This window comes from Saimiri boliviensis, chromosome 18 (assembly GCF_048565385.1).
Source record: "Saimiri boliviensis isolate mSaiBol1 chromosome 18, mSaiBol1.pri, whole genome shotgun sequence".
NCBI lineage: Eukaryota > Metazoa > Chordata > Mammalia > Primates > Cebidae > Saimiri > Saimiri boliviensis.
This window is the reverse complement of record NC_133466.1, coordinates 3,050,536-3,073,466: the sequence shown is the minus strand read 5'-3', so window position 1 is coordinate 3,073,466 and position 22,931 is coordinate 3,050,536. Positions and strand designations below refer to the sequence as shown.

The 22,931-nt window shown below is 58.6% G+C and overlaps 1 protein-coding gene across 1 annotated transcript; it reads right to left on the bottom strand.

Moving 5' to 3' along the window:
- Positions 1-37: 37 nt before the first annotated feature.
- On the bottom strand, positions 38-12,494 carry SIK1 (salt inducible kinase 1). Its single transcript, XM_039480550.2, has 14 exons — positions 12,326-12,494; positions 11,301-11,464; positions 10,707-10,823; positions 7,356-7,419; positions 7,020-7,181; positions 6,725-6,849; positions 6,507-6,630; positions 5,746-5,984; positions 5,374-5,520; positions 4,872-4,997; positions 4,539-4,755; positions 3,846-4,127; positions 3,165-3,396; positions 38-2,740 (listed from the first exon to the last, which is right to left on the bottom strand). The coding sequence occupies exons 2-14, from the start codon at positions 11,448-11,450 to the stop codon at positions 2,365-2,367; spliced, it is 2,361 nt and encodes a 786-aa protein (XP_039336484.1). The 5' UTR covers positions 11,451-11,464; positions 12,326-12,494; the 3' UTR covers positions 38-2,364.
- Between the last annotated feature and the right edge of the window lie 10,437 nt (positions 12,495-22,931).

Below are 22,931 nucleotides of genomic sequence, written 5' to 3'. Positions count from 1 at the left end.
TCACCTGCAGCCAGAAGGCCGCTGGTTCCCTGCGGTGAGGTGGAATGCAGGGCTTGGCTCCGTGACCTCCCCTTTCAAATCTGAAACCTCCACAGACCTGGAAGATGTGGCCTCTCAGGGAGGCTGCTGGGAAGGGAAGACCTCCCACAGAGACGAGAGAGGCAGGGGAAGGGTCGAGGCATTTTCCTTCCAAATATTTTATTTAAATATTAAATTAAAAAACATACATCAACTAATCATTTGGCATACATTTCTCATGTTAACGTAAGAGGTAAAATAATTCAGTTATGGTAAAAAAAAAAAACTATGTACATCTCAATCAGATCACGTAGTGTCTTTAAATAGGCTACTGCTTTGCCGTCTGTATACAGCACTGTCAAGAAATCTACAAAACACACATCACACACTCTTAAAAAAAAACAAGAAAAACACGCCTTAAACGTCCTCCAAAAGAGGTTCTACAGCAGTAAGAAAAAACAAAACCACTATGAAAGTAAAGTGCTTGTCATTGCTTCGAAGAGGAACACATGGTTTCTGAGGCCTTTGATCTGTGGCATTAGAACAGAAATCATTTCGAAAAGGGGAGGGGTTTGTGTTGGAATCAGTTGTGCTACCTCTGTAAAAATGAAGGCAAGGGCCTGGCTGCCCCACGATGGTCTGGATGCTCTCCCATCCCAAAAACTTCTCTGTGAGCGAACAGGAGACTTTGGTGTTTTCTCTGCAGCGAGGCCCCAGGTCTGCCCTCCAGACAGCCCCTCGCCCCCCACAGAGCAGCATAGCAGCAGGAACGGGGGCGGCCAGCTCCCCCTCGGCACAGCACAGGCACAGCCCCCCGTGGGCGCTGGTAGCCCAGGGACCACCTCTCGAACCGGCCCGCCTCCCTACCCTCAAGTAACTGGGTCAATCTTTGGCTTTTAAAAATACCCGCCTTTCCCCTTTCTCAATGCCTCTGTTTAACACTGAAGGGTTTAAGAAGCCGAAGCAGCTGAAGGCACCTGGGCTGGGTCCAGGGCGAGTGGGAGCAGCATGTCCCTTGTTGCCTCCCAGAGTCCACCTGCCAGGTGTGCCCCAACCTGCCAGGTAAGGGCCACCCCCTCCTGCCGCCTCCACCCCAGCACTGAGGGAGGAAGGCCTTGGGGCCCCTTCCTCGATGCACACCTGGTGCGGACAGCGACGCTTCTTACCACGAGTGAGGGAAGCTGAGACCTGAACGTGAAGCGTCGCACAAAACCTAACCACGAAGTAGTGTCTACCTGTCACCCGTGCAGATGCATGTACAGGGTCTGCTTTAAAAAACAAGAAACAGAAACTTAAAAACACTGACCTAACCCTCTCACTTTACCTTCCTTGAACAAAAGCCAAAGAGCCCAGGCAAGGACCGGGTGATTTCTCGGGAGGGCCCCGGCCCAGGCAGGCGGCCCTGAGCCCCGAACGTCTCCCAGCTGCCTGGCCTGCAGTTGGCCCCTGCTATTGCACAGCCTGACCCAAGTCAGGTGTTCTCGGGGACCCCACCATGAAATGCGTGAAAGTCTTCAGCAGCCGAACTTGAGGTGCAGCAGGAAGAAGCTTCTGGGCTTCTGCCCCGGGGACTTGGGGCCAAGTGACCCTCAGGACAGAGCCCCCGGCACTTTCAAGTCACCTCTGCCCCCTTTGAGTTTCTTCCTGCGGCTCCTCCAAAGTCCTGGAAAACTAACTTTTGAGCAGTTTATAAAACTTCTCATCTAAAATAAGGAAAAAAGTGTCTTCCAGGTTTTGATTTCAGGAGAGAGAATTCCAAGAACCTGTAGCTGATCATCGCCCGGGCTGACCACGCAGAGCTGCTTTAAAACTGATCCATGAAGCCAAAAGTTCACAGTTTTCATTAAAGCATAAATCAGGAAGTGGTGAGTGTTAACTAAAGAAATGGATAGTAATCAATGCCCACACGTGCACACGCACACACAAACACGCGCACGCGCGCGCACACACACGTGGACGACAGACAACCGCCCGCTTGTTTCCGCGGATGTCCGAGGTAATCATCTCAACCACGACGAAGCTGCAGAGGGGCTGGTCCCCACACCACGGAGCTACACACGTCCTCCTCCACGCTGCTCCCCTCCTGCCTCTGCTCCCCTCCTGCCCCCGCCCCCAAGACACACCCCTCAATTATCTTTCTTCTTAAAAGTTTCCAGTCCCTACTCAGAGCTGAGGTCACTCAGTGCAAGAAAAAAATTAAACAAAAATAAACTAAAAAGCCAAAACACCTAACGTATTGCTTGTTTTGCTTCTAGAAAGTTCTTGGCTTTGAGTCCAGATGTGTTCACCTACTCTGAAGTTATTGCTTGGAAGAGTCAGTGTCCTAGCCAGGACGCAGGGCCACCCTCACTGCACCAGGACGAAGGTCCCCAGGGGGCAGGGGCTCAGGTCCTCCATCTCGAAGTCTCCCTGCAGCAGCCCCAGGGGCTCACAGCCTGGGGCCAGCCTGGCTGGGCGCGGCGGGGGCGCAGCAGGGAGGGCAGTGGGGCCGGCGCCAATATGCAGCTGTGTGTCCAGGAGCTGCGCGGCCGAGGCCACGGGGGAGACGCCGGTCTGCAGGAGTGGGGGTGGCAGCAGCGGGATCCCCGACATGAAGAGGGTGCTGGGGAGAAGGGTGGCCCCAGGGCCATCACAGGGGGCGATCACAAATGGGGTGGGGGTCGGCTGGGGGGCCTGTGAGCAGCTGGGCGTGGCAGCCGGGTGGTGCTGTAACTGGAGCAGCCTGTGGGAACAGAAGACGGGCGGTCACGGAGCCGGCTCACAGGGTTCTCGGGTTTCCAAGTGCCTGTGTGGCGGGGCCCGCCTGTGGAGCTGCCGGCTGCGGCTGCCGAGGGCAGGTGTGTGGCTGATCCCCCACGGCACCCCACCTTGCCTTCTCCACCTGGCCTCTCGGCAGCTCAGAGGTGCAGTCATGAGGTGCTCTCACTCGCCGCCACCCTCGCCCACCCCAGGGCTTTAAAAGACACACCTGCCTGCTGCACCCCGTGGCTCAGCACCTAGGACCTGTGCCCCCCACACTTCCCTGGCTGGGGCCGGGGGTGCCTGCTGGGCTACACAGAGGAGGGGACTGCTCAGCAGATGAGGTTCCTCCAGGAGACAACCTGCCATGTGCCCTCCCAGGGTCCCAGGGTGGGGACAGGCCCTACCTCTGCTGCTCCAGCACCTCCTCCAGCAGGCTCCGGCCCTCCCTGCTGCCAGCCGCACCGCTGTGCAGGCCCGGACTCTGTGCAGGGGCGTGGAAGGGGCTCAGGCCACCCCTGCTGGCGCGGCTGGCGGGGGCCTGGCACACCTGGCGGGCGAGCCCCTTGATTTTGTTCAGCCCCAGAAACCCTTTGGTCCTTGTGGTCTTCCTCAGTTGCTGCCGAAAGGCCTTCAGCCCTGCGGGGAGACCAGGTCAGGAGGTCAGCGGCCTCCTGCCTCCCAGCCCAGCATCCACAGCCCTTGGCTTACGGGGGTTTCCAAGCCTCAGGGAGAGAAAGGACAGGGGACACAGCATGGCCAGAGAGGAGCCTGCCAGAAGCCAGGGGCCCTCTGCCACACCATGCCCGCTCCAAGTGGGGAGGAGCTGCTCGGCACGGGATCATCTGTGCTTTCAGAAGCAGTCTCGGAGGTCACGTGCTCAGGGACCCACGTATGCTTCTGTCCCAGCAGGCTGTGACCTCCAGAGCGGGGCACACCCCAGCCTGCCCAGAGCACTGCACGTTCCACCCAGGTCTGGTGGAGAATATGGGGGCACCATCCACCCTCAAGAAGAGGGTCACATATGCCAGAGGCACGCACGGTGCCCTGGGGAAGGTGGAGGTGAGTGTGGGAGGAGCATGGCTCACCCTGAGTCAGTGAGGTGTCCGACGCCCTCCGTCCCTCCTGGAAGCTGACAGGAAGCAGGACAGCTCCTCCCAAGCCCCCCTGGGCCTGCAGCACCGGGGTGGCGGACTGCGACCCCAGAAAGGGCGAGGCCAGCCTGACCGGGGAGCCGGCGCCCAGCAGCCCCTGAGTGGCTGGGGTGCCACTGAGCTCCACAGGGCCTCTGCTTGTGGAGGAGGTCAGACAACTGTCCGAGCTGGTTCCCTCTGCAGGACTCGCTGTGGCAGACGGGGAGACGACTATACCTGTGGGGGGTGCAGGGTTCTCCTGATGCTGCGTGCAGAGGAACAGGCTGCCCTGACCTTCCTATCCCTGCCCACAACCTGGCCGGAAGAGGGCTCGAGGCCACCGGAGCCCAGGCATCCCCAAAGGCAGGCCACCATCGTGCGCAGCTGCAGGCGGATGGTCATGGAGGACCTCAGACCCGGGGGCTGCCCTCCCAGCACCCGGGGGTGGCCTGGGAAGACCCTGCTGGCGGCCAAACCCCATGCTGTGTCCTCTGCTAGGAGCATACAGCAGACCCTAAGCATCCACGATGTGGTCTCAGTCCAACCCTGAGAGGCTGCCAGGCAAAGTGTCCATTCTGAATTAGCCCGCTCTCCCATCAACTGTAAGCCTGTCCCTCAGTGTCCTCCTGGGTCCTCGGGGCCACTTACATGGAGCGGTGAGTGGGGACAGGCGGGTGGAGACCTCGGCCAGGGTGTGCCTCCGACCCGTGCTGCCAGGCAGGGACTCCTGAGCATCCTGCTCCTCCTCGAGGCCCGGCCCCTGCCTGGCCTCCTCACTGATGGCCGTGTCCAGCAGGCTGCTGGGGGACAGGGGCCGGGGCCGGAACGCTCCGCCGCAGCCGGCATCCACCGGGAAGAACAGGGGCTGCATTGAAGAGACAAGCCAGTGACTTTCTGGGCTCCGGGAGAGCCGGACGCACACGCTGAGGGCACCACGCCGCGCTGACGCGAGCCCTCTGCACGCCCGCTCTGGGCACTCACCCACTGCAGCGAGCTCTGGAGCTCACAGTCCATCTCGGCCTGCAGGACGGACTGGACCAAGGCCTGCGGCTGCGGGCACAGCAGGGCGGGTCGGAAAGGGTCGGTGGAAAGACCTTCCTGAGGCACCTGGGCCGGAAACAGGAAAGAGGCCATCAGGGGAGTGGCCCGGGACTGCCAGCGCCATCAAGAGGAGAAACAAGCAGGCTGCCGTCTGGACCACGAGCTGCCTCGCGGGTGGGCGTCACGGCTGGCTGAGGGGCACCGGCCGGCCGGGCTGGCTCAGGACCACATGCCAGTGCTATGCTGCCACGAGGTGGCATGACAAGCCGGCCCCGGGGATGAGTCAGGAGGAGCAAGTGGCCTCCGCGCAGGGTCCAGCCCCTGACAGCTGGCACCCCCTTCCCCAAGCGGCCTAGGATCCGCTGCCCACGCAAGGAACTGCCCTCCAAGCTGGTGCCTGACGGGGGAGGGAGCCTGGGCCCAGGAGGAGATGCCTGCTCACCTCCAAGCCGCTGAGGTCCGAGCTCCGAGGCCGCAGCTGTCTGGCAGGCCCGGGGCGGGCGCACTGGGCATTCCGATACTCCTTGAGCCGTTCGAGGAGGAGGTAATAAATGGCGGCGAAGTGGTTATAGCTGCTGTTCTGCAGTGACTGGGGACAACACGAGCCGAGGTCAGCTCGGGGGCAGCGGGAGCCCCAGGGCCCGCCCGCTCCAGGTTATTCTTGGGTGACTGAGAATATCCTTTAGCGGGTTGGACAGGCTGGCCCCTAAATTAGCCTGAGCTCCTGTTTTAACTCGGCTGCTGGGCACCTGCTTCCCCGGCAAAGCTGCCCAGCCGCTGCACGCGAGGCTGGGGCAAGGGTGGCCAAGCTCACCTCCACCGTCCTCTGCCGGTCGACGCCCAGGGTCTGCATGATGCCCAGCGCCTGCTCGTCGTAGTCGCCAAGGTTGGAGCTGTAGCTGTGCGCGGAGAAGGCGGGGCAGGCGGGCCCCGGTAGGCAGGGCTCTGGCAGGCAGGGCTCGGCCCGCATCCACCGGTGCTGCCGGATCTGGGCGATGGTGATGCGCCTGGCGGGGTCCACCACCAGCATGCGGCGGATCAGGCTCTCACAGTCTGCGGAGGGGCCGAGAGGCTGAGCCAGGGCAGCTGGGGCTGTGCCTGCGCTCCCACCCACCACCCCACGTGGGCTGGTACGCCAGGGGCCAGGAGCAGGGGCTAGGCCATTAGCTCAGTCCTGCCGCCCAAGGCGAGGCACCAGCCAGGATCCAGCCCCTGGGGGCTGCCTGCCACACTTTGTGTCCACCACACAGGGAACCACTTGGGTCCACCTTTCTGCCACGCCCTGTGCCTGGGCACGGACACAGAAAAGCCGGGAGCACCACAGTCAGTGGGTTAGACTCAGAGATGAGGCTGGCACCTGGGCGAGGGTGCTGGGCAGGGACAGAAGCAGCAAGGCACCAGCCTGTACAGTGAGGGCACCTCCCACCCACCCTGAAAAGGCACCCAGGGGCGGGCTTTCTCCTACAGCCCACAGTAACCTGGGCCTGAGTCCCAGACTCAACATGGACTCAGAAGCCAGCTGCACAGGGGCTGCAAGAGACACAGGGCCCTGCCGCCGGGGAGCCCACGACCCACCTTGAGACATGAAGAAGGGGATGCGGAAGCGGCCCTCCAGCACCCGCTGTCTCAGCGTCGGCAGGTTGGGTCCGTCAAAGGGCAGAGAACCACAGACCAGGACGTACAGCACCACGCCCAGGCTCTGCAGAGGACCACGGAGCCCCGTCAGCGCCAGCACCCCAGGGAACACAGCACCCCCAGGGAACACGGCCTCCGGCAGGGGGTCTGGCTCCTACCCAGATGTCCAGCTGGGGGCCTTCATATTCCTTTCCCTCAAAGACTTCCGGGGCGGCATACGGGGGGCTCCCACACCACGTGGAGAGAGGCTCTCCTGACTTGTAGAAATTCCCAAATCCAAAATCTGAGAGGTAAAGAAACGATGGATGAAGTTAAACCGCACATGGCAAGAGGCTGCTGTTTCAGAGCGCGTCGGGAAGCTGGGGAGGCTTACGGGCACGCTCCCACCCCAGGGCCTCCACGCCTGCCAGCCTGACACCCCCGCCCCCAGCCTGGGGCCCGGAGCCTCCCTACCTGCCAGCTTGATGTCCATGTTGCCATCCAGCAGCAGGTTCTCGGTCTTGAGGTCCCGGTGGACGATATGGTGGTCGTGACAGTACTCCACGGCCGACAGGATCTGCCCGAACTTCTTCCGCGCCTCGTTCTCACTCAGGTGCCCGTTGGAAGTCAGATAATCTGAGGAGCCACAGAACAAGCTAGAGCCCCAGGGCAAAGCCCCCCCCCAGCACCCAGGAGGGCCTGGAGACACCTCAGGGTCCCAGGACGCGTGGGCCCAAACACCAGCTGTGCATATCCAGACACGATCGTGCCATTTTCTTTCAATGGATATTAGAAACGAGTGTGGCTTACCAAACATTTCTCCGTTTTTAGCAAATTCAGTAACGATGTAAAGCATATCCTTTGTTTCCATAACCTAAAGAAGAAAGACCGGAGTTTAACCACACAGAAAAGGCAGATGCCAGCGCTACAAATAATCCACCAGAACCCCAGTAAATTTTTAACTTCTCCAGGACAAAGGCATTCATCATTTAAAAATGCAAAGAAAAAGAAAAACTTCTGCAATTAAAAACACACACACACACACACACAGGAGACTCCTACTCACAAAGTCAGCTTTCAAAAATCAGAGGCGAATTCCTCAGTGCCTATCCTGATACGCCTTTGCTCTTACAAAAAGCCTAAATATATTAGAATTCTCCTCTGTGGTCATATTTAATTCAAGTCACCTCACCGACAACTTGAGACTGCTTAGGCCGGGCGTGGTGGCTCACGCCTGTAATCCTAGCACTTTGGGAAGCCAAGACAGGAGAGTCACCTGAGCCCAGGAGTTCGAGACCAGACTGGTCAACATGGCAAGACCCAATCTCTACAAAAAAGACAAAAACTAGCTAGGTGTGGTGGTGGGTGCCTGTAATCCCAGAGAGGCAGGAGGATCATTTGAACCTGGGAGGCAGAGGCTGCAGTGAGCCGAGATCACACCACTGCCCTCCAGCCTGGGCAACAGGGCAAGATTCTGTCTCAAAAAAACAGAGACAAAATTACAAGGGTTACAGAGGAGGAGACTGCTAGAAGTCCGCGGGCTTTACAGAAGCCTAGCAAGCAACAGAGCACTCCAGCCGACAGTCAGAGCCACCTGAACAAGGGATAACACGTGCCCCATTCCCACTTGCTTTATTGACAGGACGGACGAGGCTGTGAGAAGCCAGCTGTGCCAGGTCAGTTGCGGTGGGCTGCTCAGCGCACAGCCCATCATTCAGCGTGAAGCCACACAACAGCCGTGCCAATGCAGCCTCTCAAAGTTGATTTATTGATCAATAACTTTATTTTACTTAAAAAAAGATTTAAAATATAACTTATGTCTGTGAGTACTGAAAACTTTTGGAGGGGGTGAGACAATATATTCTTGTGAAAAAAGATTTCTTTGGGTTCAAAATATATAGTTACTCCTTTAAAAAGATGCTTTGTGCTGGGCGTGGTGGCTCACGCTGGTAATCCCAGCACTCTGGGATTACCCAGGCAGATCACTTGAGGTCAAGAGTTGGAGACCAGCCTAGCCAACATGGCAAAACTCCATCTCTACTACAAATACAAAAATTAGGCAGCCGTCATGGCCTGCACCTGTAGTCCCAGCCTCTTGGGAGGCTGAGGGAGAAAAATCGCTTGAACCCAGCAGGCAGAGGTAGCAGGGAGCGGAGATGACACCACTGCCCTCCAGCCTGGCTGACAAAGTGAGACTCCATCCCCCACTCCAACAAAATGCTTCAAAGATAGCTGCTTTGAGCTGTAAATCTAGTAAGGAAAGTGTTGTATAAATTTGAGCAGTTTGGCAAGAATTTTGACTACCCCCCTCCTGTGTGTGGCAGAAGGACACGAAGGCCACCGCTCACCCCATTCCCAGCCGAAGAAAGGCAGGAGAAGGACAAGAATTCAGAGTCAAAGTGTTTGAACTTTTTCAAAGCCTAAAAAAAGGGGGAAAGTGTCTCAGCAGGGTTCTGGGGCCCTGGCCAGCGGATGAAAATTAGACACTAGCAGCCCGGCATGGCGGCTCGCGCCTGTAATCCCAGCATTTTGGAGGCCAAGGTGGACAGATCATGAGGTCAGGAGATCGAGACCAGCCTGGCCAACATGGCAAAAACTATCTCTACCAAAAATACAAAAATTAGCCGGGTGTGGTGGCAGGCACCTGTAGTCTCAGCTACTTGGGAGGCTGATGCAGAAAAATCACTTGAACCCATGAGGCAGAGGTTGCAGTCAGCCGAGATCGCACCATTGCACTCCAGCCTGGGCGACAGAGGGAGACTGCATTTCCAAAAAAAAAAAAAAAAAAAAAAAAAAGAAATTAGGCACTAGCGTCAAAACCAGAGGAATAAAAGTCATTGCTACACCACTGAATTCTATCATCTCCGAACAGTTAAGAATCCAGAACAGCAGCCATAAGTAAGTGTACCTCCAGCAAAGGCCTCCAGCACCAATGACATGGGCAATTTGTTTCTCTAACGGAGCTAATTCCACACAATGGGCAAAGGCAAAGAATAGGAAGAAAAGGAAGGTACTGCCATTAGAGTTCAGCCCTTGAGCAAAGTCCAAAACAAAACAGCTCAGCCCACTCCCGAGGAAATGGGCCTGCACGCTGCACAGGCAGTGACATCAGCGACCAGGGAGCGCACAACTTAAAGATGACAACAGAAACAGAACACGAACCGGGCGCTCTGGCGGGATTCTGCACCAAAAGACACCGAGTGAATGGCACCGTGGTGAGCACAGGCCCCGCAAGACCGCTACTTTTATTTTTATCTAGTGCTGAGGCTTTGAGAGATCATTTCAAATCATAATTCTCTCTCCTACCACACTGTACACCAAGCCGTCCCAATTGCACAAACACAACCACATCCCAGAGTCATCTCAGATTCCATTGTGTAAGAATCATTCAGAGGAACGCCAGCCCAACACGAATGGATGAACAGCACCCGCAGAGAGCTTATTCTTCTGAAGGAACACTTGATTGCACCTTTGCCAAAGTGGTCATTGATCATTAGGGAGGTGAAAAGGCTGCTTTGCTATTCTAACTAAATTAGTACTTATTTCCTGAAGATACAATTTATTAATTCCAACCTGAGAACAAAAATTAAGTCACAAAATAAACCAACAGATGGGCAGAGCCAGGCATGGAGGCATGTTCCTAGCTCGGATTAAATGGCAAGCTCCTTGCTCTTACTATGGAAAAGTATTTTCATCTCTCTGTTTTTCACGGAAGAGCTTAAATAGGGAAAACAAACAGTCACAACTGTCCTGGCAAAGATGAACCAGCGAAAACCGGTAAGCAAGGTGGGAGGTTTCCCGTTTCACTCAAATTTGTCCTTTTACACTGAATGTGTGACTCGTGGCAATACCTATAGGTGCATTTGTTTTCACAGTAAAGCAAATTTAACAACAGACCTGTACACATTTAAAACTGGATCAAGTTAGGACACTTAATAAAATTCTAATGAAACAAATCTCAATTATGATCCAAAGGCAATAAAATAATTGTAACTATATCTGCACAGCCTATAAAAAAAATCTGTTTACCTTATACAACCAAATACCCAACTTCCACACACCCTCCAAAAGGAAAGCCACCTTCAGAAATTGCAGACTTACATTGTTGAAAATAAAATAGAACGCATTTGCCAGAATTAGCAAGACAACCTGAGCCCTTACCTGGTAAAGCTTTATGATGTGTGGGTGGTTCAGAAGCTTCATTAGCTGAACCTCACGATAGATTTTCTCCAAGTTGCTTGAATCTAATCGTGTTTTATCAATTATTTTTATTGCAACCTACAGATTTTTAAAAGAAAAAGAATATTTTGTTTTTTAAAAAAACCTCAACCTAATTTACACATTTCACTTTTTGCAAGATAATTTCTCAACACTTTGTCTCCAAAATGTCACAAGAAGTTAGTAAAACATAACCACGTAACCACTAATGTTATTTAAAATAATCGGAGCTAAGTAAGAGTCTTAAGCATGTACAGGATCACTCTACAGGGCTTAGCCGAGTCCAGGAACCACTGCACTCTGAGGATGGTTCTTTATTTGCCATTATCCTCCCTGCTTTCTCCGAACGTATGTGCGAATTATGCAGAAACATAACATAAAGCATTTTTATTCTTTACCGAACTAAAAAACGGTGACCGTTACCACGACAATCAAGCCTGGAGCGCTGAATCTGCATGGGGTCCACCCGCCAACGTTGGGGTCGACCCGGGCCCAGTGGGGAGGCCCGGCCAGCTGTGTCCCGCCGCCCCCACTCACCTGCGTTTTGGTGACTCGATGCCGCGCCAGCTTCACCACCGCGAAGTTGCCTTTGCCGAGGGTCCGCTCGATGTCGTAAAAACCCACCCGGAGGGGCTTCTGCTGGCCCTGGCCCGCGGGGTCCGCGCTGAACTCCGACATGATAACCATGGCTCCGCGCGCACCTGCGGGGTCGCACAACGCTCAGAGACCACCAGCGCCCCCGCCGCCTGCGGTCCACTCCATCCGTGCCCGCGGAGCCCCCAGTCCCCACGGGACGCGGGGACCCGCACCACTCTAACCGCCGGCCCCTCCAGCCCCCTGAGAGGTGCGGACCCGCCCCCGCCGCCCGCGGTCCGCTCCACCCGGACCCCCGACCCCCTGAGCCCCGCGGGGCGCGCGGATCCGCTCCCACACGCGCCCCCGCCACACAAGACAGGTTGTACCCTGATCCCGGGACCCCCGGAGCCCGGTCGGGCGCGCGAACCCGCTCCCACACGCGCCCCCGCCGCCCGAGTTCAGTTCCGTCCCGATCCCAGGACCCCCTGAGCCCCGCTTCCCTCCTCACCCCCCGCCGCCCGCCGTCGGTTCCGTCCCCACCCATGACCCCTCGGCACCTCTGCGCGCGGACCGCTCGCACACCCGGCCCTGCCGCCAGAGGTCGGCTAGATCCGGATCCCAGGACCGCCCCCAGCCCCGCTCCCACACCCGGCCCACCCCCGACCTCCCCGGCACCGCCGGGCTCGCGGACCCGCCCCCCACGCCGGGCCCCTCCGCCCGCGGTCGGCTCCGACCCGACCCCCGGATCCCCAGCCCCAGAGCCCCGCGGACCCGCTCCCACCACGGCCCATGCAACAAAGGGGAGCCCGCGGTCGCCGGGGCCGCCGACCCCGCCCGCGAACCCCCGCGCGCGCACGACCGAGGACCCTACGCGGTGGCCGCAACCCCGAGCCCCGGCCCGGCGCCCGCGCGGAGCTCCCACGGCGGCCACCCCCGCCCGCCCGGAGCCCGGAGCCCGGAGCCCGCCGCCGCCGCCGCCGCCTCACCTCCGCCGCCCCCGGAGCGCCCAGGCCGGGAAGCCTCCCACTCGGCCGCTCGCGCTGCTCGGGCGCCTGCCGCTCCGGCCACCGCCGCTGCCGCTGCTGCCACCTCCGGAGCCGCGCCGCATGTCAGCCCCGAGCCGCCGCGCTCCGCCGCACGCGGCGCCCGGCCCCGCCCCGCCCCGCCCCCCGGGCCCCGCCCCCGGCCCCGCCCCCGCCGCCCGGGCGGGGGCCGCCCATTGACGTCACTTTGACGCCAGAGCGACGCGCGGCCGAGCGCCGGGCGGAGGGAGAGCGGGAGATCGGGCGGTTGCCAAGGGACTGGCGGCTCTGACGCGCGCGGGATGAGGCCGTCGCCCTGGCGACCGCGGGCCGGTGACGTCAGGGACGCTCGCCGCCCGAGGCCCGCCCGCCTGCGCTCCGCCGGGCGCCCCCTCCCGGGCGCTGGGGGCACTGCGGGCGCCCTCGGCGCGCCCCCTCCGGGCGGGACGGCTGTCGGGCGGGGGTCGCCGGCCCCTCCGCGCGGCCCGCGTGGGTCCTGGCTCCCACCCTCCGGACGTGCGGGGGCCCGGGACGCCTTCCCGCGGGGACGCCGGCCGCTTTTGCTGTTAAAATCTCAGATGTTCGGCAAGTTCGAAACTTGAAACCCCAGGAAGCGCGGCCAGCCGCTCGGGAAGCCCCCGCCGCGCCCCAAGGAGCCTCCCGCCCGCAGCCGGCCCGGCCCCGACCTCGGCGGCACTGGCGGCCCCGAGGGCGGTGATGGAGCCGGGCCGCCCGGAGAGGGGGCGGGGAGGGGATGGGGCGCGCGGGGAGGGGATGGGGGGACGCGGGCAGGGGATGGGGGGGACGCATGGGGCGCGCGGGGAGGGGATGGGGGCGCGGGCAGGGGATGGGGGGCGCGGGCAGGGGATGGGGGGACGCATGGGGGCGCGGGGAGGGGATGGGCGCGCGGGGAGGGGATGAGGGGCGCGGGCAGGGGATGGGGCGCGGGGAGGGGATGGGGGCGCGGGGAGGGGATGGGGGCGCGGACAGGGGATGGGGGGACGCATGGGGGCGCGGGGAGGGGATGGGGCGCGCGGGGAGGGGATGAGGGGCGCGGGCAGGGGATGGGGGGCGCGGGCAGGGGATGGGAACGCGGGTAGGGGATGGGGCGCTCGGGGAGGGGGTGGGGGCGCGGGGAGGGGGTGGGGGGACGCGGGACGGGGAAGTGGGGGGCAGGGGATAGGGGCGCGCAGGGCGGGGGATGGGGCACGCGGGGCGGGGGATGGGGCGCACGGGGAGGGGATGGGGGGCGCGGGGCCCCTTCTCTGCGCGCGGCCGCTGCCTCGTCAGCACAGAAGGCCTTTTCTCAAGGGGACACTGAGTATGGGCGAAGATACGTTTTAAGCGTGAGAACCCACTTGGGCATTAGTCTGGATCGAGCCTAGGGTCGTGTTTCTGTGTGTTAAATACTTCTCAGAAGTGGGAGCGAGAATTCAGGGAAGTTGGCACAAAACTTGGAGCCCTTCTCGGGAGACTGTCCTGCCTTGGCGGACGCCTGGGAGGAGGACCCGGAGGATCTGGGATGAGCTGACCACAGATTTCCCAGTCGCCCGCCCCCGCCACACACAGACACACACACACACACACACACACACACTCTTACACACGCGCGCGTGTGCGCACACGGAGGTTATCTGGAAATCAGTTGGTTTTGAAAGGCTTTCAAAGAAATGGAGAGTCCCCAAGTTTTCCTTAATCATTCGAATTGCTTTTTCTTTGTCCCGGGTTTATACAACACGAATACGGGGGAATATTTTTAGTTCCTTTCAGCTAAAGAGTTTACAGGGGCTCTTCTCCCTTCTGGGGTCCCAGCACCCTGTTAATCTGCTCCGAGGGGAAGTAAGCAGAAGCAGGGCTGGACGGTGGCTCCTGCCTGTGATCCCAGTGCTTTGGGAGGCTGAGGCAGAAGGGATCACTTGAGCTCGGGAGTTTGAGACCGGCTTGGACAACAGCATGAGACCTTACCTCTCTAGAAAATATTTTTTAAGTAGCCAGGCGTGGTGGCGTATGCCTGTGGGGCAGCTACTTGGGAGCCTGAGCTGGGAGATTGGCTTGGCTGGGGGGTTGAGGCTGCAGTGAGCTGTCATTGCACCCCTGTACCCCTGTACCCCAGCCTGAGCAGCAGAACAAGACCCTGTCTCAAATAAAGATCAAAGGCGGGTTGGGGGAGAAAGCAGGCCCCTGATCCTACGCACCATTCAGTCCCGTGGATGAGGCCAGGCTTCCCCACCCCTCCCACCCTAGCCAGAGTCTTCCAAAAGGTCTTAGGTATTTGCAAACACCTGGCTGGCTGTTTGGAAACATTTCATCAGCACCAAATAAAAACTGCAGACAAAAATGCTTCGGCAGAACAGGTCCCCAAATTCAGGTGCACTTGACCTTTCACCCCGACCCAGTCCTAGCTTCCAAAACCCGGCACAGCCCTGTGCCAACCGTGGCCATCCTGTTTTTCCTTCCCCTGCCTGGTGGTCGAGGAGCTCGCTCTGCAGAGAAAGGCAGGAAGTGCAGAGGGAGAGGCCAAGCTTGGAACGGCTGTCCTCTCTCCCAGTGGGGAACCCCTGGCCCCCTCATCACTAAGTCTGTGCTCCAACCTGCCGGGCCTCGGCCACCCAGTGTCTTTGGTAGTTCTTTGTGTCCTTGACCTCCAGAGGCTGTTTCCTTTCAGAAGCTTTGATTGCTTTTCCATTTTCTGGTCTCCCATGCTTTTATCACATGGGGAAAGAGACGCAGCGTGAGGCCAAGGATGCGAGCAAATGACTGGAGGAGCTCCTCTCTGAGCGTGATGGAAGACGTGCTCCCAAAGTCTGCAGGAATGGCACTTGATTATTATTTTTTTGCATATTATTACAGATTTGTGGGAAACAGTAAGTTGGTTTTCCTTTCCATGCGGAATTTCTTCAGCCTGTCATGATTTCTGTGTTTCTGGAGTTCATCTTGTGTCTTGGGCCTCAAGACTCGAAACCACAACAGGAAATGGGTCCCTTTAATATTCATAGTTCTAGCGCTGGCCACGGGCATGTCATAAAACTCCTAAATCCATAAACGCAGAGACTGGAGCGTGGGGCAGCATTTTTACAAAGGCATGGGTGCCCAGCTGGCCCCAGCGCCGCCCTCCCTGAGGAAGGAATCTCTCCGTGCAGCCACGAGTGAGTCAGGCTGTCCCCTGACCCCCTCAGCTCTGTGGTGCCCCTCTCTGTCCTCCTGGCTGCTTCAGGTGATTTTGTCCTTTTTTTCCTTTGGCTTCAGCCTAGTGGCTTTGGGTGCCAGAAAATCAGATGAACCAGTGCAGCAGTGTCCTGAGGGACGTGGGGGCCACCTTGGTCATTCTGCCCCATTGTATCTGGAGACCCTGACAGACAGACATGTGTGCGCCAGGTCAGGAAGTCACAGCCCTGGCCTGGGAAGGGCAGGTGGGAGAAAAGCCCCCAGTCCCCTCTACCCTCGGGGAATGGCACAGTTGTCTACAGGTTAACTCAGGAACCGTGGTGAACAGGTCAAACCAGAGACTGCCCAGTCCCAGCATCCACCCCGAGGGCGTGGCCTCTGTTGCCTCCTACCCCAGCTCCCAGCTGCCGCAGCTGTGTGGGTCTCACTGCCCCCAGGGCCCCTCCCCGTCTCAGACAGCACCCACTTGCAGGCCAGGCACAGGCCAATGCGTTTTCCTCATAGTTAAGCAAGGCCGTGGCCGAGATCAAGGCTGCTTAAATGGATTATGAAAGCTGGCAAAACGCAGCTCACCCTCGCCTCCCAACAGGAAGCAAAGGCGCAGGGACCTGGGGATGTAACTAGGGTACGGTGTTAGGATTGGGGGGGCGGCTTCAGGTCTGCAGAGCAGAACTGGGACCAGCTGGGCTTTTACGCTGGCCCCAGCAGAAACTTGCCTGTTCACGAGCCAGCTGGCCCTCCCCATTCCAGCCCTCTAGGGTTTCTGGTTCCAGTTTCTGCCACTGCTGTTAGTGAGGAATTATTCATGTAGCCAATGAGTTTTCTTGATACTTAAACAGGGATGTGGCGGAGATCAAGGATGAGGACCCAAGAGGCCTTTGGGTGTCTGCATCCCTGACCCATATGCTGAAGTTGGAGGGCAGGGAAGGGGGGTGCAGGAGGGGGCCAGACCCAGTGCAAGTCAGCCAGGCCCCAACAGAGCCCTGGGTTGTCCGAGGGTGGGAGATGCTCACTCAGGAAGAGCACCATGGACAGCCTGGCTGGGGTCCACGCTGTGCTGAGCAGGCAGCGCTGGAGCAAACCCCCCACTGCAGGTAGAAGGAGACCATGTCTGCAAATGGAGCAAAGGTCCCCAGAGGTGGAGCAGAAGCCTCTGGGATGCTGCAGCCTCATCAGACTTGGGGGACCAGCACTGGGGACCAGAGCGGGCCGCAGGTGCTAGCCGTGCCCTTTATCCTGGGCACCCTGCCAGGGCCACACAGAGTGCGGCTCCCGGGAGGTGGAGAGGTCTGAGTGGCGGCTCAGTGTTGCCAGGTGACCTGCTGGCTGCTGGCGCAGAGCACAGTAAACACTTTTTTTTTTCCTTTTTGGTTACTATTTACTCATTCAAACAAATGTGTGAGTTTCTGTCATTTGCAAGAAGTGTGCTAGCTGCCATGAGTCAGCAAGTGGACATGGGTGAGCATGGCCAGACTGTGCCCGGACATGGTGACAGACAGACATGCTTCAAAGGTCACCATGGGAAGGGACGGGTCCCCAGAGAGAGGTGAGATGGTGCCATGTGAGAGTGAGTTCAGAGTCGTCCTCTAGATGTACACAAAGGCTCGGGAGGCCCTGCTGTGTGTCAGGTGGTGTGTGAAGGTTGTGGGCGCAGTGGGAGGGACCCAAGGCACCTTCTCTCAAGGACCGCCCGTTCCCGTTACGGAGACAATAAAGCAGTAAGAAAAGAAATCCGGGTGGTGGAAGTCTGCTGGCAGGAAAGCGGTCTGGAAGGAGCTGCTTCTGGGCAGCTCCGTGGGATTTGCCAGGCGTGGACTGAGCACAAACCTGCGCTGAGGACACCAACTGCTCCAGGAGAGGGAAGAGGTGAGGCCCAGCGGGGGCACGGGCAGGAGGGAGCACCCACAGCTTCCCTCTCTGAGTGCTGAGCAGAGGTTCCCAGCAGAAGGGAAAGATCAGAAGCCAGGATTGGGAAGAAGCCCGGTGGGAGCACTCAGCGCCATGAACGAGCATCTGAGGTCCGCCGCCCAGCGCCTGCCTTTCTGCCCGGGGTGCACACGGAACAGGCGTGGTCTGTCCCAGCTTCAGGCGTTGGGTACCGCCAGGCAAGGATGACGGGGAAAGGGAGGCAGGGACTCGGGTTGTTGGAGCAGGACTGAGGAGGAAGGAGCTGGGACAGGAAGCGGGCGGCAGGAAGGAGTGCAGGGCCTGTGGGTGGAAGGTCCCAGTGGCTCGAGGTTGAGGCTTTCACTTGTGCATCTCACAGCCCAGGGAGGCCAAGCACAGACCATGGGGGAGAGGAGAGGACCCCCATCTGGGGGCAGGTTCTTGGGGTGCGGGCTGAGGAGACACTGGCTCTTGCTGAGGCTTCCAGATGGGTCTCTGTCCATTTCAGCTGCATCTGTGGGAACAAGATGAAATGCTCCCTCCACAGCTGCTCTTTTCTCATAAAGCAGGTTTTTTTCTAAGTATAAAGATTAGTAGAAAAAGTTCCATAGAAAATCAAGAAAGTGAGCATGTGAAGATGAAAACAGAAAGCACTGGAAATGCTCCTCAGAGCTGGAGTTTTCTCACCCACCTGTAATTAACACAGGATGAGGCGTCCTGCCTTGTCCAGCTTTAGGTGGGAAGTGTCTCGCCAGATCACCAAATGCCAGGCAGAACCGTAGCTGAAGCTGTCCTCCTAGGGTTCCGCCGTGGCAATGTTCGGCATCCCTACCCAGCAGCCCCGCACGCATGGCAGTGTCGAGGGACCCTCTTCTCGTCATCATGCAAACTGGAGGCCCCGTGGAAACAGACCCCACAGCTCAGCCCGAGACTGCAGCCCGGCCTCTCTCGCTGCCCCAGTGTCATGCGGACATTTGCCCCTCGATGGACCATTTCTCCACACTGCAGGTGCCTTGTTTTAAGGCAGGCTGGTTGGCTGAGAGCCACTGGCATTGAGACTGGATGCCCGGCCGGGTGCCCACAGGCCAGCACTGCCTGAGAAGGAGGGGTCTCTGGAGGCCACAGGCAGAGGGCCCCAGATGCCTCCTGGGACCCACGGCCCGGCTGCCAGGCAGGGTCTGCGAGCTACAGACTAGGGAGCTGAGTCCCTGGGTTGCCAAGGCAACATGGAAGTCCCTGACTTCGAGCAGAACGCAGGGCCTTAGGTATCGCCACAGCCCCTGCAGTGCAGCCCGCAAAGGTGTCATTCTTTCTGACCTGGCTCTTGTGGTTTTGGGTGGTATCGTTTGTTTAGGAGGCAAACACATGGGCTGTGTGTGGCATGAGCAAGTACAGACGTCACTGGGATCGGCTCATGAAGATGACAGAGGACTCTAGAGTGACACAGGGATGCCGTGATGGGGACAGGCTGGTGGCATCAGCACACCGCTGTCATGCTGGCATTTCCACTGCGGTCCCTGTTAAGCCAGAAAGAACAAAAGTGTGCTGGGGAAAATAAGTATGGCTTTCTTGTGAAACAGCTCATTTCAAAACTACTGACCACAAGCTGGCAGTCTGCAATCGGGCAGAGCCTCTTGGGGCCAGCTGGACCAGGAAGAAGGTCCAACCAGCTCTTCCTCAGGGCCTGGACTTTCTGGGTCTCCCCGAGGCCTGGAAGAAAGTTTCTAGATTCTTCTTTGCACAAATGAACAGCAGATTCGAAATCAGTAAGAAGGTTCAGAACCTGGGCCCACAGGACTGGAACCACGGGAGTCTCAGCTTCTCAAACCAGCTGGGTTTGCTTCAGTTTCCTCAGAACCAGCGTGTAGGTGTGTAGCTGGTGGGACGGGCTGCCCTGGGTTTCCAGGGGTGATGTCCCAACAGCAGAGGTGAGATTTCATAGAATGGAGGATGTGACATGATCTGTAACGTGGAATCCAGCAGAGGCTCCGGCACTTAGAGGGAGAATGGAGGCCTGGGTGTCCCTGCCCACTTCATCATTCCCTCTCCTGGAGCAGTCTGCGTCCACGGGGAAGGTTCTCACTCAGTCCATGCCTGACAAATCCCACGGAGATGCCAGGCTGATCCTGGAACAAGGGCTGGCGGCTGGAATTGGCTCACAGGCCCAGGGCTGGACAGCACAGGGCATGGGAAGAAGTGGGCTTTGGACTCCTCTACCCGGCTCATAGCCCAGCTCCAACTGTCCCTGCTGGGCACCCCTGGCAGTGGCGTCACCAGCCTGGGCCTCCGTTTCTTTTTTCTTTTTTCTTCTGAGAGACGGTCATACTCTGTCACCCAGGTTGGAGTACAGTGGCTTACAGGCATGTACCAGCACACCCAGCTAATTTTTGTATTTTTAGTAGAGACAGAGTTTTGCTATGTTGGCCAGGCTGGTCTCGAACTCTTGACCTCAGGTAATCCGCCCACCTCCCAAAGTGCTGGGAAGACAGACATGAGCCACCACACCCTGCCTTCGTTTCTTCATGGACAGTGTGCGGTCCCAGCATCCTGACGCGGGTGTGAGGCGCACGTGGGCAGCCTCGGGGTGGGCTCCAGCGCAGACACCCTGCTGCTGTCCTTGCCCCTGCACTCCTCAGCTGGCCAAGTGCTGCTCTTCTGGGTGCTTTTTCTTCTTTTTAAACCGGGCTTGATTGGCTTAGAAAGAAACAGGAGATGCTATGTACCATACAGTTAAAAATAAAACTCAGATTAAATCAACATTGAATTCAGTCCCGTCCTGGCTTCCTATGGCTGCTGAAATGCAAACTGGGGGGCTTAAAACCATGGCGACTTATTCCCTCCCATTTCTGGAAACTAGACGCCCAAATGCGTGTTGGAGGGCTGAGCGCCCTGCAGGCTGTGGGAAGCACTCATCCCACGCCTCTCCTGGCTCCCGGTGGCTTGTAGACCCCTCTTTCCAGTCGCTGTCCCTCCGTCTCCACGTCTTCCCATGGCCTCCTTACCACGACAGCCGTTGGAGTGAGGGGCCACTCAAGTCTAGTCTGACTTCATCTCCGTTTAACTGATTCTCTCTACGAAGGTCCTATTTCCAAATAAGGAATGTGAGTTTTGGGGAGACTCGATTCCACCAACACCAGCATCGGGGAGGGCAGGGCACGGAGATGACGCTAAGGCCCAGGGTGCGCGCCCTGGGGGGGCTCCCTGGAAATAACGGCGAGGGCGGGCCGGGCTGCTCTGAGGCATGAGCTGCGCGGGCACATCTTGCAGGGGCCGTGGGTCGAGGGAGGGTGGGGAGGAGCCTGCCCAGAAGGGGAGACACCAGCTCAGATGTGAGGCTGGTAAGAGGCCTCTGGGAGAAGGGGCAGCTGGGTGGGGCAGAGGTGTGGGAGCCACACAGCAGGGGACATGGTCCGCCCAGGCTCCTCACCCTGCCTTCATCTTGGGCCCCAGACCAGACTCACCCTGACAACGCCTGCTCGCCATCTGCCATCTCTGGGGACCCCTCCGGGTTCCCCCACTCATAGAGAATGCCGAGGAGTTGGGGATAGGACAGGCACGTGTCCCTCAAGGCTGCTGTGGTGACGGCCAGGACCTGACGTCTGAACTCTGCTCTAGACTGGCTGCTCACCCATCTGCTGCCTCCAAACCAGGTAAGAGAAGGTGGGGGAGAGGATCAGGAGCCGCTCCAGCCCAGGAGCAGAAGCCCCCCCGGCGGCCTCGGTGTGGGCCTCCTGCAGGCTGCACTGGAAGGGTCGAAGCAGTCCTCACCTAGGGGCCACGCCCTCCCAACAGCATGGGGAGGATGTGACCAGAGGGGAAGACTCTCCCGAACTGCCCAGCCATCCTGCCCTGTCCCTGGCCCCTTCTGGGAGAGGGACTGGCTCTAAAAGCGTGGACACCTTCACGGTTCCAGCTGCTCACCCTCTGCCGGTGCTGGAGAGTGAGTGTGTAACGGGGTCAGAGTTTCAGTTTAGGAAGAGGGAAAAGTTCGGAGATGGATGGTATGATGATTCCCTAACAGTGTCAGTGCACTTAATGTCACCAAACTATGGTTTACATTTCATGTAAACTGCAATAAAACAATTTAAGCCAGGTCCAAGAGTCCAGCAGGAACCATAAGGCCCTCCCAGTCACTCCCTGCCCTGTCCTTAGAAACCCAAGCCCCCTCTGGCACGGAGGGAAGCCTAGCACAAGAGGCTGGCAGTGGGGTGGGCCTTGGCACCCCACCTGCAGCCCTGCCTGGGCGCCACATCTGCGAGGGCTACACCAGGTGCCCCCAGGATCTCCGAGTTCTCAAGAGACACTTCAGCTTTCTCATCCCCACCACCTCGTTCCCTCCATTCTGAGTGCCTCCCGTGAACCTGACACATTCTCCCAGTGGGAGCTATGCTCTCCCCCACCCCAGCCTGATGACGGGTCCTGCTGCTGCCCTGATACCCTGGCACTTCAGGCATCTGCTAAAAGGGCCCAGAACCAGGAACACAGGTGCTTCTGAGCAAGGCTGCTCCTCCTGATCAGGCTTGGGCCCAGCTCAACCGCAGGAACACCACCAGCTGCAGGAGGGTCAGGGCAGGGGTTGGGACGTTGACAGCCACCCGTTACTTTCTCCTACTCTAATCACACCTAAACAAGTGAGCACATTCTCCTGCCAGATACCAGCAGCCAAACACAGCCAGTGCCCCTCCAGCCCAGGAGTGCGTCTTCCTCAGATGTGGGCCTGCACTGCCACACACTTGGTGGTGGACAGACCTGTGTACCGGGGGTGGTGTGTGTCTGTGTGTGCACCAGGGGTGGTGTGTGTATGTGCTTGCTAGGGGTGGTGTGTTTGTGTTGGTGTGTCTGTGTGCCAGGGTGGTGTCTGTGTGTGGGTCTATGTGTGCCAAGGGTGGTGTGTTGTGTGTCTGCATGTGGGTCTGTGTGTATGTCTCTTTGTGTTTGTGCACTAGGCTTGCTGTGTGTCTGTATGTGTGTGTGCTGTGTGTCTGTGTCTCTGTGTGTGTCTATGTGTGTGTGTCTGTGTGCACCAGGGGCAGTGTGTGTGTCTGTGTGCACTGAGGGTGCTGTGTGTGTGCACTGGGGGTGCTGTGTGTCTTTATTTCTGTGCGTGTCTGTGTTTGTGTGTTTGTGTGTGCACTGAAGGTGCTGTGTGTGCACACTGGGGACAGTGTGTGTGTGTGTGTTGGGGTGCTGTGCATGTCTGTGTGTGTGCATCTGCGTGTGTATGTGTGTGCACTGGGGGAGTGTGTGGGGGGGATGTGTTTGTGTGTTCTGGGTGTGTGTGTGTGTGTGTGTGTGTGTCCCACGCTGTGGTCAGCTCTGCCCCTCTCTGGGGACTTGCTGGGGCAGAACCCAAGGGCCTCAGCCACTGCTGACGGAGGGGAAACGTCCTTCTTGGGGTCACTGTCAGGACTCCTGACTGCGCTGCAGGCGCTGATTTGGTGGGGGACACTGTTCCTCCCTGGAAGGGTGTGGGGGTCAGTGATCACCGGGAGCTGCTGGATGAGACCCAGAGAGGCGG